The sequence below is a fragment of the Drosophila melanogaster genome, chromosome 2L, assembly GCF_000001215.4.
Source record: "Drosophila melanogaster chromosome 2L".
Taxonomy (NCBI): Eukaryota; Metazoa; Arthropoda; class Insecta; order Diptera; family Drosophilidae; genus Drosophila; species Drosophila melanogaster.
Window position 1 is genome coordinate 15,934,759 of NT_033779.5, and position 12,827 is coordinate 15,947,585.

The following is a 12,827-nucleotide window of genomic DNA, read 5'->3' on the forward strand; positions in this document are numbered from 1 at the left end:
TGTTTTAGTGGTGATTTTGTTCTATTATTATATTATGACGAAAAATGATGATTTTGCATTTTTTAAATTTGTTTAAAGTATACTTCATGTACCGAATGAACAAACTTTAACCGTAGGTGTATTGTATTATTGAAAAACTAAAATATTAATAATTTTTAATTACTTAATTTTAGATCAGTAGATCATACAGCTGCCCGTATTGTTTTTGAATCACACAAATTATTATGAAATATACTACATATATTTAATTTTATTTGAAAGGTTTTTAAGTTGCTTGTTTCTTTTAACAGTCGCATTTATTTTCAATCCGTCTTGTCGAACTGAATATGAGGAGCATATTTCCTCTTCAGGTTGTTTTGAATGGTGTCTTTCTGTTACTATCGGAAATGCCTGTAATACACCACCTAATCAGTGGGATTATTTAAATAATTCATGATATTGAGCAGTTTTTAAATTGAACTACCTATCATTTTACTAGCAATATAACTTATTCAATAAGACTTATAAGCGAGTTAGCGACTCGTTGCCAGTAACCGATGATCCTAATAATAGTGTTGAGTTCCGTACTGTACTTGGAATTATGTATTAATTTAAATTGGGAAGAAAAAGACAATACAATAGGTTATGGCGAAAGGCTTCATTTTCTGGCAAAACCAATAATTATTATATTTCATTTCCGCTTTCATAATTGGCAAATCAACAATAGCCCTGGTTGTACTGTGGCCTGAATAATTGCGCACTTTCATTAAATTTACCTCCTGCTATTGTATATACGAAGTATATATGTATATTCCATTTTTTGTTCGTATTGGCCTTTGTTTTTAACAGCCAAGCCACGCCCCCATTGTCTGGCCGCATTAGGGCTTGGTCCAGTGAACCAACAACACCAGCCAGCAGCAACAATAAAGCATTTCTCTTCCTGTACAGGAACTTAATGAAAATAAATCTTAAAAAAATGTAAACAAAGCAAAGGCGTCGAGAAAGAGGGGCGTGGCAGGGTAGTCGCCTGTTCACAGGTGTATGAATTAAAGTTGGAATTCAGCTTGGGGGATTTCTTGATGACGCATTCAACAGCTTGGAAGTAATAGACCCTAACAAACAAACCAAACAAAAAAGCCTTCCCGCCAGAGGAAGGGCGCTGCCCTTAGAAAATGTAGTGCCAAATGGGAGCAGGAAAAAATAATTCAAAAAAGAGGTCCTAAAATTTAAGGAGGACGTAGAACTTAGCCAGGCAGTTTCTTTACAACTCAAGCACAATTACGGACTACCTGGAGCATGTGATATGCGACTTGCCACAGAAATATGAAGCAATTGTTTACAAAAAAAATGCCTTATTTGGGTTTCCCATTTCAAAGACCTTTGACAATTAATCGATCTTATTTTCTGTCTTTTAATTGCGTTGATAACAAAATTTTAAGTACTAAGCTCAAGAAATACATTTTATAAATGAGGTTCGTGCCTTAAATAATCTTTATATTGAAGCTATTTTTAGAGATAAGCATTTCTGGCATCTGACCTACTTAATATGCCCAAGGGAAGCCACACATTTTAAATCAATTACGAATATGCTACGTTCCATCTTTCAATCAATCAAAGTGAATTGGTTGCCGTGGCTTGTTTTTTCCCGCTCACTTAATATTGAATGCCATCAATAACAATAATTTTCATAAATATGATAAGACATAAATCACAAAGTAGCAGGCGCCACAAAGTGCCTGGCCAAGGGTCTGGATTTAGGTCCCCCTCCCGACAGGACCATCAGTCGGGGTCACCACCCATCGTCTGCACTGTCACTTGGTCATGCGAGGCACGCGCTTCTCTCAGAACGACACAAAAAGCGGAAAAAATAAGGAGAAGAGCCAACTTTCAAAACCCGAAACTTTCATACCCTGGCATTAATAGAATACTATTGACTAGTCGACCAATAAAGTGCGATGTATGCATAAAAGACCTTTACTTAAAAGTTTTAAGCTTTAAGTTTTACTAAATTTTAAATCGTGTGAAAAAAGAGTGCATATTATGTATTGTTGTTGCCTTTAAAATATTAGATAATATTAAGTGCGTCTATCTATCCTGGTTTCTTGGGCAAATCTTCACATACAGAACTTCCCGTATTTAGAATGCTCTTGAATACAAGATGCCTTTGCATTTAAGATAAAAAATGCATAAACAGGTGCTAAATAGCCATATATATATCAGATTAACATTACAATACCCTTTGCTAGGGCATAAAAAGAGCAGCTAAGCAGGGACCGCCCAGTTAGAGGCGATGGGTGGGGGTTGGTTAGCGGCAGGACGCGGAAGGACGCGGCAACGTCACGCGGCGTTGTCATGGCGCAATAAAAATAAAAATCTAATTAGTATGCCGTTGACAGTTTAATCGTGATTACGCTGGCAAAAATGTCAGCTAAGCGTGGCAGAAGCGGTGGGTGGCGCTTGCCAGTGGGTGTTGGGCGGCCGTTGGATGATGGGTGGTAGTGGGAGTGGGAGTGGCAAAGCGTCAACATCAACATGCCAACAGTTGATTCCTGGCATTGTTGTTCCTGCTCTTGGACGTTGAGCTTGGCATTTCCGGCAGACGCCACATGCATCGCGTGCGTGTCACAACAACAAGTGTGTGTGGGCTGGCGGACGTGTGTATATGTGAGTGTTATGTGCGGGTGTCAAAAGTTTAGCACTGAAAATTGCCCGCCAGTCCGTTGCTGGTTTCCCGAGTGGGCGGCAGCAAAACGCTATATAAAAATATAAGAAATAATAAGCCATTTCTGGTGCAAAGGGACTAGAAGTGAACTGAAATGCGAGATGTTGTTCAATAGTTGGTGAAAACATGCCAAAATTATAAATATCTTTAAAAAAAATTTTCTTATTAAATAAATTCATTGAAATGATAAAAACGTACTTATAAGAGAAATGTTATAAAATAAATTATTAAATAATATAATGCCCATCAAAAGTTATGGGTTTTCAAGGATTAACGGTGATAAGGAATAATATATATATTCCAAAACATAATATATAAATATATATGACCCAAGCTCTTTCCGTACAACCAAAAAATATAAGAATAATATTTTCTTAATGATCTCATTCAAGTAAAAGCTAGAAACGGGGTATCAAACGAATCTCGCTCTGACGCTTGTGGGCCTTTTATTTTTTTGGAAATATGCTCCACGGCCAGACACTCTCTTCCTGGAAGCCCCCCCCCCTTAATGTTGGCCATTGAAATGCGTGTCTAGTGAAGGATCCGCGAGACGTGATTGGAAGTTTTTAGCAGGTCCTGTCGCCGTTTCCTCTTTGTTTCGATGGAATACGAGTGGTTTTGCACCAGACGGGTGGGCGATGGCACACGTCTCTTTGCCAAATGCCAGTTAGTACGTTCTGGAGGAGGGGGAGGCGTGTGACTAGCCCGAATTAAGAGCAAGCAAGAAGTGCAGATCTAGCCCAGACCGGAACCGGAAGTTGCTGTGATGAATTGCTCTGCATCGACAGCCGCTTGCGTGCCTTTAAAGGCGGCTTCCCAAGTACACTTTACTTCCCTGCTCGAATCTTTCCGTTTTTAATATAAAATGCCTGGGATTTATGAGCGCCTCTTTTACAACTTTATTATGCCCCAATCCCACAATGAATGGCTGACTGAGTAGGAGGGAATGTCGACAAGCCAAAGGAATATGAAACGAAATTAAAGCTGCCGGAAATGCAGACAAAGCGACAACTCATTGCAGCAGCTATTTTGCCCGGAGTGTCAGACAGAGATGACTGGAAAAAATCCTGAATAAAGCCGGAGAACTGAAATGAAATCCGAATCATATTGCATTTGGTGGGGAACGTCAAGAGTGACAAACAAACAGCTGAATGTAAGCTGCAGTCAGGCACCAATATTAAATTAAAATCCAGCAAAATTATTAATACTCATAAAAGGCCGTTATATATTGGGATATATAGCGAGGGAATGGAGCAACGAACGTCAACTTATCAATGGAAATTAGCCGGGTATAAATGGATAGTGTATTGGGCTTAGGTGGCAGAAGTTGAACATAATACCTAACAAATATCAGTGAGTGAAGCTTAAATTGCATTCCGATATTATGTTCATTTAAAGAAGAAGAAATTCAAACAAATGCCTCCTTAATAGAATAGTGAATTTAAAGTACGTTTAGTTTTAGAAATTACAATAAGGCCTTACTACAAAAGTAACAATCTGATATTTGATTTCATTTGAAGTAAAGGTATTTCATAGGAGCAGCAACAAATTGCCATTCTGTTCAATATGTATGTTTTATTCGCCACTTTTTGGTGCTTAATTCGATTTGTCATGGCGCTTTTTAAAAACAAAAAGAAAGAAGTTCACAGACGGGGTTGAAACGTTTTCACAAATAGTAACCGCAAACATAATTGAACCGCAAATGATGTGGGAGAGCAGTAAAACAGTGGGTGGCAAATTGATTGCCCAGTTTGAAAACAGCAGTCCCCATGGCCATAATTTTCGATTAATATTTCAGGCCAACTGTGTGTGCTGGGACATTTAAATTAAAGCTCGAGAGTGGTCAAATAGTAAAAGGTGATGAGGACATGACAGTGTTTGCTTTTCAAATTTAACAAACTTACCTGGCAAACTGGCTATATAAATTGCGGTAATGATGAAGAGTCGACGCAGTTTAAGCGCTGGCTTTTGCATTTTATGTCCTTTTGCCCACAAATATGATTGTTTATTTATAAATCAGCTAATTTTTTATATCACGCTGCCCTTTGCAACCGATTGACGTACATATATGAGCAATATCCGCTATCCAGACCGCAGAAATCAATTTTAATATTCGCTAACTGGTTTTGTCATCCTTTTGTTTTGCTCTGCGCTCAGTATGTGCAATTTCCCCTTTTTTGTCGTTTGATTGGTTTTACTTTTTGCTCTATTTTGTGGTTGCATTTAATGCATTTTTCATTCGGCGCTCTTGCTTTCTTCGGTTTACCAGTCAGCCACAATTAGCAATCAGCACAGTGAGTCGCATTTGTATTCGGACTGTGACCTGGTCCTGTGTGCCCCGAACTACCTGAATGCCACTGCTGTTGCCTTGCATGTGAAATTGTGTAAATACGCTCGGCTTAGGGTTAGCTGCATTTCTCATTGAACTCGATTTGGCTATTTGCATTTTTCATATCCCTTCTGCCCTTTTTTGCATATTCATTTCCTGCTTTCCACAATTTTTCCACTTTGCTGCTATGTATTTTATATGACTTCGGCTCACTCCCAGCTTTTCCTTTTCCTGCTTGGGAATTCCACAATGTTGCTGGATGATGATTGAACTGGATTCGGCTTCCGAATTAACCTAAAAAATTGATGAGCAGAGGGGGGATAGAATTAGATCCAGTTGTAAGCTTAGAAATATTTGAATTCATTGTTATGTAAATTTCGTTTCGACGGAATTTTCTTCACCATTTATCTTGTAAGCTCTCTAACTCTGCATTGAACAGTTGAATAAATATTTTTAAATATAATTATATAATCTTTTTTTGGTATAAGAATTCTAAAATAATAACTTCTTCTTGTGACATTTTTTTAAATTTTTGAATTAATTGTATTGTTTGTATTTTATTTGTATTCCTCATAGTGCGGAATGTACCGAATTTATTTAATCCTTTTATATTTGTGGCTTGGTTTTCGGCTTTCATGAAAGTCTCAAGTCTTGACAACTCCAATCATCATCAAATTCAATATCCCAGCGGAGGATTTACTGTCTTCTACTCGGAGAATCCCCTACGGTTCTAAATCATTGATGGACGCTTTAAGCTGCAATGGATTTTGGAATATTGCGAAAAACAATACAAACGCACAGTGCATTTTCCAACTGATTTGAAAATCCAAAGTTGCCCATTAGCAAACCAAATACGCGCAGTTGCCACCGCAAAGGGGACGTGGCATGGGCAAGGGCAGGGAGCAGGGAATTTCGACTTTGGCGCCACACGAAAAGCCGACTGACTTTACATGGGAAATTGGCAAAAGCCAAGCCATGAAATTGTACAACACGATTTTCACATTTCGTACATGACACCATTTCGTTTTCGACTGCCGAGAACAGGGACAGTGGCACACATGTGTGTAAGGCGCCCGTGTGGCTGGGTTGCCTAGTTGACATGCCTGTGTGCGTCGAGGAAAATTCACTTATGGAAATCGAAGATTTTCACTGCGCCCTCCATTCTTTTTCGTTTTTTTTTTTTAAGGGAAAGCGAGGGAAAACTAAACTGATATGAAGTATCAGCATTCAGTATTCAATGTAAATCCTTTAAGCTGCAAGTGCGTTCGAAAGGAGACTCTTCGCCACGTATTCATGGATTCCTGGCTGACTGACAGGTTGACTGCGCCTCCGAGTGGAGCTTCTGCCCCATATTTGGTGGGTTCTGCGGGGAAAAGCGGAATGCGGTCTGTGTGATGAAGGCAGAGAGGACGGTGCCTATATCCAACCAGAAACCAGTAACCAGCCAAGAGATGTGTGTCAAGTGGCGCAGCAGAGGGTGAACTTAGTACTTATCATCATATTCATGCTGAGTACAATATCACGGCAACATAAGCCCAATATATCTGCGGAATCAGCGTTATTCGCCATTAGCTGACAAGATTATGTTGTTTATTTTTCGAAAAGGTGTTCCCTAGAAATTTCTATCAATGACTTTTTTGAATTCCATTAAGCTACATATACAGCATTACAGCAATACATTTATACACATAAACATACGCAAGAATACGGCTTGACCATGTTCCTACAATGTCCTTCGGTGATGCGAGGTTCTAAACACTTTTCTCAGCACATGAGCGATTTCAGTTCTGGAAGCCATCAGAACACGGACAATTTCAGCGATTGTTGGTTGGAATCCAATAGTAGTCAGGATTCGTATTTCGGTCAATCTAGTCGACTGAAACTTGCCCTCCTGGATTACAAACAGTTCAACGCTGCAAGGACTATTCAGTGTCATGTGAGGGGATTTTTGGCCAGAAGTACTCTTAAAAGGCAGATCGATGCTGCCACCATCATTAGCAAGTGGTGGCGTGGTTTCTGGGTGCGACACTCAAAGTTCTCCTTTATGCAACAGCTGTTACAGCAGAGGATCATCCAGTATCACCACGATATGGCCACTAAGATTCAGGCGCTGTTCCGCGGATGGATGACTCGCCAGTACTTCCAGGACTTCCAGGGCATGAAGTCGCTCCGAATACAGTATGTGGAAGATATGCTCAGTTCGCTTTACAGAAAGGTCCACAGAATGCGAAAGGAACATATGCTACCAGGAATTTATGCATTAAGGGAATCTGAGTAAGTCCTTGAAAATCCTTTTTCCTTTTCACACTTTAATTGTTGTTGAGTCTTATTCATAGTCTGCTAAGTAAGATCGAGGACCTTTCTAGTACCTTTGGCTACCGCTTTCATAACGGCCGTGTGCGGGCAGCCATTGCAATGAAGCGATCCTTCATAAACGACCGGCGACATGAGTTCCGAAAGGGAAATACTTATTCCAAAGTGCCTTATCCGGGACCCTATATAGAAAACATTAACGACTTAGAATTTACCTTGCCAAAGCGAATGACACCACGTTTGCAGCGTACGATTCTGGTATATGACAAGGCAATGAGAGATAAGAATGTGGAGAAGGTGTACATGAACTATTCAACCAGTAAGTTTGACACCATATAGTTGCTCTTTACGATAACCAATATCTATTTATCACTGCAGAACGTCGTATGAGCATGCATGTCATGCGAGAGAATATGCGAAATCGTTTTTGCAAAGATTTTGTAAAGCGTTTGGCAAAAAGGAACAAGACACGAAACGCACAGGATCGTAACATTAAATACTATCTTGATGATCTTCTAACGACCGCTGATGAATATAATTGTTTTTGCAAGCCCCAAGTAAAAGACGATAGCTTGTGCCAATAGGTTGTCTCAGTAATTAACTTTCCATAAGACACCGAGAGCTGGGAAAATCTATTTTCACATTCGATCTGTTTTTTATTATGGGCTCTTCAAATTGTGAACCTGTATTGAAAATAGTTTATGCATTAGCATGCAAAATAAATTTAAGTTACCTACGAGTATGAACAACTTTAAAACAATTTTACAAATAAATATATATTCCCTTCTAAAAAATCTGGGCAAAAAATTGATGCTGACTTTCATTCTTATGCACAAGACAACTGGCAGCCATTCAGATATAGCTTGAACATCTGTCCCACCTTCCATTTGACCATTCAAAGTGCCCGGGGGAAACGGACAAAATATTTCCATTTCTTACTGTCATCAGTCACAAAATTTCAGAAATTCCTCGACATAAAACTGATTTTGTCCCTCATCTGAAGACGAATAAAGCAGAGCGCTTAAACTTTTTTAATGTCAAGGCAACAAAAATTGGAGAAAAACGAATTCCGTTCTCCTTTGTGTGGATGACTGTGCGTTTTTAGCAGCTCGCAATTTATTTGCAAACATTTATTATAGTTACTTTTGTTTTATTCGCTTTGAGTACTTTCGCGTTCTGAGCGATGGAGATGGCAAAAAGTAGGGGTCACTTTTTTATGCGGCATTGTTTTATGGTCGCTTCGTGGCTGAAAATGTAATGCCACAGCCATAAAGAAAATCCAACACCAGCCCTGGGCTGATAAGTCCTGTGAGAGAAGAAGCCAATCCAAGCTTGGAAACAAATTAGTTTAAAGATAAGTGGGTTACACAAATTCGAGTAGCATACTTTGTGGCATTAAGTGGCTGTCTTGATTAGTTCGTGCAGATGACTGACTGACTGAATGGCTCAGTTGGAAGTCGACCAGGACGAGAGGGCAAATACAATCAAGCATCAAGGCTGCAGACTGCACGTGAAAATGTTTAACAGCTGTCGATTGCAGGGAAAAGGGGGAGATTAGGGAAAATGGCATAGAGCAAACATCCTGGGAATCGAGCAGCAGCTCCAGAGCCCTCAGAACAGGACTCTCAGCCGAGGACCTTGAGGCATGCGCGTAATGCGCCTTTGGCCAAGTGCACTGTAAATACCAAAGCAATTTTCACTGCAAAATTAACAAGCGCCAAACCGCAACACAAGCCCGAGGTGCTGAAGTGGATTGGCTTGGCTAGAGCCCAGTTGGCTAAGATGCCTGCCATACGTACAGTTACCACTAAGTCGAGGCGCCGGTCCATAATGAATTTTCCCAGCAGCTCCATCTCCTCCTCGTCGTCTCCGTCCACGGTTTATTTGCCTTTTTTTCCCATTTTTCCTGGCTCTGGCTCTTCCGACACACGAATGCAATTAAGCTGCTCAGCTGGTTGAAAAAATCGAAAGTTTACCGTATTCCTTTTCCGTCCTTCATTGAATCATCAATTCACGGAATGAAACCCGATTCTTTCTCAGAACCCTTGCTTATAGCACTCAACTGAGTCCATAAACTTGTTGTAAGCTAAGAATGAGCACTTTTCGGGCTTGTTACATTGAAACAGGGGTTTCAGTCCCTCACAGCATTTTAATTTAATCACGTAGTTGTGCATGTAAAAATCTCATGTTTTACCATACCCATTTATACAAACTTAAATTTACTTCTGGCCATCCAATATAATTATATTTATGATTGAATTTGGAGGCCAAGATAATTTTATGATTACTCTCCACATGGCTAAACAATTTGCAGTAATCATCCAATTAAATTGCCTTTGCCGCAGCCACTTATCCTACAAACTTGCTAAGGGCTTTTTTAGTTTTCATTCACTTCAGTGTTTTGCTGCCCAACTGGCCATTATGCGAAGACACAAAAGAATTCAAATTAAAGGCCCCAACCTTAATCTTAATTATGACCATATCCAGGACATGTGCGCGAGTGACCGAAATGAAGATGAACCCGCAGACGACCCGATTGGACAATAAACTAACACTAAACTGTCGAGTGCCGCCAAATGCTTGGGTCATCAAAATGTGTCAGGCCGGTCCATGCAAATTTTCCAACTTAATCATGGCAAATTATATTACGAGAGCCAGTCATTTCACTCTACAGGCCATTCTAACCCTTTGACCCCGGCCAAATGACCGTTTATCAAATGACCCGTCCCACAACAGCTGTTGGCTCGAGAATAGTTTCCTTTATTCGGGTTCCTTTGCTCGTGGCTGTCAAATGAGATTAAAATAAGCTCTTCCGTCAATCGAAATCATCGACTTGGACTCTGCTGCTCCATTCCCCACACGACAATAGCAGGGTTCCCAGTTCTCATCTCGCCTTTTCCAGTCCCAGACCCAGTCTCCCCGTTTCCAATTCCGAGTTCCCCACCCTCGAAAGCCACACCCAACGAGCAATATAATGGGCCAAGCGAATTTATAGCAATTGTGCACTAAAAGGGTTTTATCCACGCACAACAGCTTGACCAATAAAGCAACTAAGCGCATTTGTGCACCACTTCACAGGACCCGGATCGTGCCTCATATATACTATATAGTATCGGTTTGGGTTGGGGTTTTGGGTTTGGAGTTTAGGGCGTGGCAATCGGCCCAGAGCTCTGAGTGCCAGTTTATTGCCAAATTGAGTCCTCGGCGACAAAGCGTCGAGTGTATGGAGCGTTGTCAACAGCAGCTGCACAATTGAGATAAACTTCAATTTTCGTAAATTGTTTAGTTTATTGAAAAATCTGCGACATGTGAAGACTGCCAGCGGATCTAGGCGAGTGTGCGAGTGTGTCCTGTATGTTTGCGGCACATTAAGCGCTCTGAATTTTAATTCAATTTAACTTTAGTTTCAGTTTTGCTGCTTCCGTTGCTGACGGAAGAGACAACCATTTATTGGCACATTTTATTTACGAATTTATTGGCTTTGATGGGTCCAAGCTGAAATGAATTGGGCTGAACTCGAGTCAATGGCAACTAGCAGCTGCAAAAAATTGCACATCTGTACATGCGATTTTTTTTAAAATCGTATTAAGAATAAAAAATCATCTTCACTTACACAATGTCCTTTAAATTAGTATTATACACATGATAGTAAATGACTGATAACGATGCATTTAAAAGTCACTAAAGACTGCTATGTATGGATTCATATGAAGTTAGAAAATATGATGACCAGTTCGATTGCATATGAGAACTTGTTGATGAAAAGTTCTATCCTTTTAGTCTTCGTGTATAAGACATTTCGAAAGCAATTTGAAAAAAGATAATACTGGTGCCCTTAGCTTTTTCCCAACAGTCTCTGCTCCATTTGTAAGCAACCGAGCAACAACAGAGCGCAGATCGAACTTTTTTCACCTAAAGCGACCAAATATACATTTCTCTTATCAAAGGACCCAAAGGTCTGCCTAAGGCTCTCAGACACAATATCCGAGGGCCCCAACCAATCCCTTCGACATGTTCTCGCATTCACGTACTCGCATTTCCCTCGAGAAAAGTGCTGCCTGTGTGTGCTGAAATTATGCGCATGTCGTTGGCATTTTCCTTCTCTGCTCAGCACGATTTTCAATTCAAATGTTTTTCTTTTCGGGGATTCGATTTCGCCGGCAGAAGGTGAAAGATGCGGTTACACTGACTCGGTTGGCGAAAACTTTTCGCATAAAATAAGGCAAGATAAATTGTTAATGCGTCTGTGGGGAAGCGATTAGCGGCAAATGTGCCGAGTTTATGTTGAAGTTCGTTTTGAAACCCATTTATTGCGAGCAGTGCAATTTTAATATTATTTTCCGTTTCCTTAAAGTGAAGCGGGAAGTACATCCATTTGAAGCAGAAACAGCTGCAACAGCCGAATCAACTAATGTCTGGCTGGGACCAAAAAAATATGTATGAGAAACACAAGCAACAAAAGGTGAAATCAGACTGTCGTTGCCATTGGCAATTTATTTCCACAAGTCAAAAAATTCCAGTTCAGGGATTTAGTCCTTGGCCAAGGCAATCCTTACAGCCAGGATTGGGAGGCACTTCAGAACGCATTCAGGTGGGCAATTGGCAAATGCAACAGCTAGTGCAGCTCATGATAAATCGTTATTTATAATTTGTTTTGTAAACGGAGAAATTTAGTATTTTCCTTCGTTGTCCGGACTTTGAGTGGTATATGTTAAATAAAAAAGAAAAGGGTTTGTGGACAATGTATATTGTCTAACCTAAGACGTTTTAACTCAAGACATGGCTTTTGTTATTGAATATCAATTTAAATGTGCAGTATTATAAAAATGAAAGATGTATTTTCAGGAGCATGTATTTTTCCACCTCATGTAATTTATTTGTAGGGCATCTTATTATTTTCAGATAATTTCGATCTTTTAGCCATTTCCCAAGCACGTTTAGCATGAAATTTTTCAGTTAAACCATTTTACATAACCATTTTCATTGTGCTTGCTTTTACCAGCGTATTAAATGCGTGGCTTTTATTTAGCTCCAGCTGAAGCTGAAAGAAGAGTTCATCTCTGACCCAGAGTCCTGGCCAAAAAGGAGGTAAATAAATGCAACTGTCAGTGGCAGCAGAGCTGCACAGCAACTGTCAGCGGCGGAATGCCAGTGACAAGTTTTGTGCAGCAGACAGTGGCACGACTTCTTCTTTTTCTCGGTAGCCAGGACTCGAGAAGGTTACTTCCCTTACAGTTATCCTGCCCAACTCCACCTGGTTTAATGTGCCTGATAAATTACCTGGACAAAGTTGCATAACGAATCAGGCGTAAAGACTGGGGTTGGCAGACACTCCAATGACAGATGTTATTATTCAAAATGATTCCAAAGCTGCCTAGAATCAGTAACCGGCTAGCCAGCAAATATACAAATTTAAAAGCACCCCAAACTGAATATCTAGAAAGAGCAATTAAAATAGTCTGTATTTCCTTAGGAAGTTGACTT

At 40.1% G+C, this 12,827-nt stretch overlaps 2 protein-coding genes across 3 annotated transcripts in view; one reads left to right on the forward strand and one right to left on the reverse strand.

Annotated features, from left to right (window-relative positions):
• beat-Ib (beaten path Ib) overlaps positions 1 to 12,827 on the reverse strand; it is a 57,302-nt gene that overhangs the window by 29,625 nt on the left and 14,850 nt on the right. For both annotated transcript variants that reach the window (NM_078855.4, NM_001169516.2), the window contains exon 2: positions 4,606 to 5,324. In NM_078855.4, coding sequence (NP_523579.1) covers positions 4,606 to 4,675 — 70 coding nt within the window. In that variant the 5' untranslated portion in view covers positions 4,676 to 5,324. The remainder of the gene's footprint in view (positions 1 to 4,605; positions 5,325 to 12,827) is intronic.
• Positions 6,683 to 8,096, forward strand: CG12448 (uncharacterized protein). Its single transcript, NM_165140.2, has 3 exons — positions 6,683 to 7,304; positions 7,367 to 7,662; positions 7,722 to 8,096. Exons 1-3 carry the CDS (start codon positions 6,748 to 6,750, stop codon positions 7,925 to 7,927), a joined length of 1,059 nt encoding a protein of 352 aa, NP_723942.2. The 5' UTR covers positions 6,683 to 6,747; the 3' UTR covers positions 7,928 to 8,096.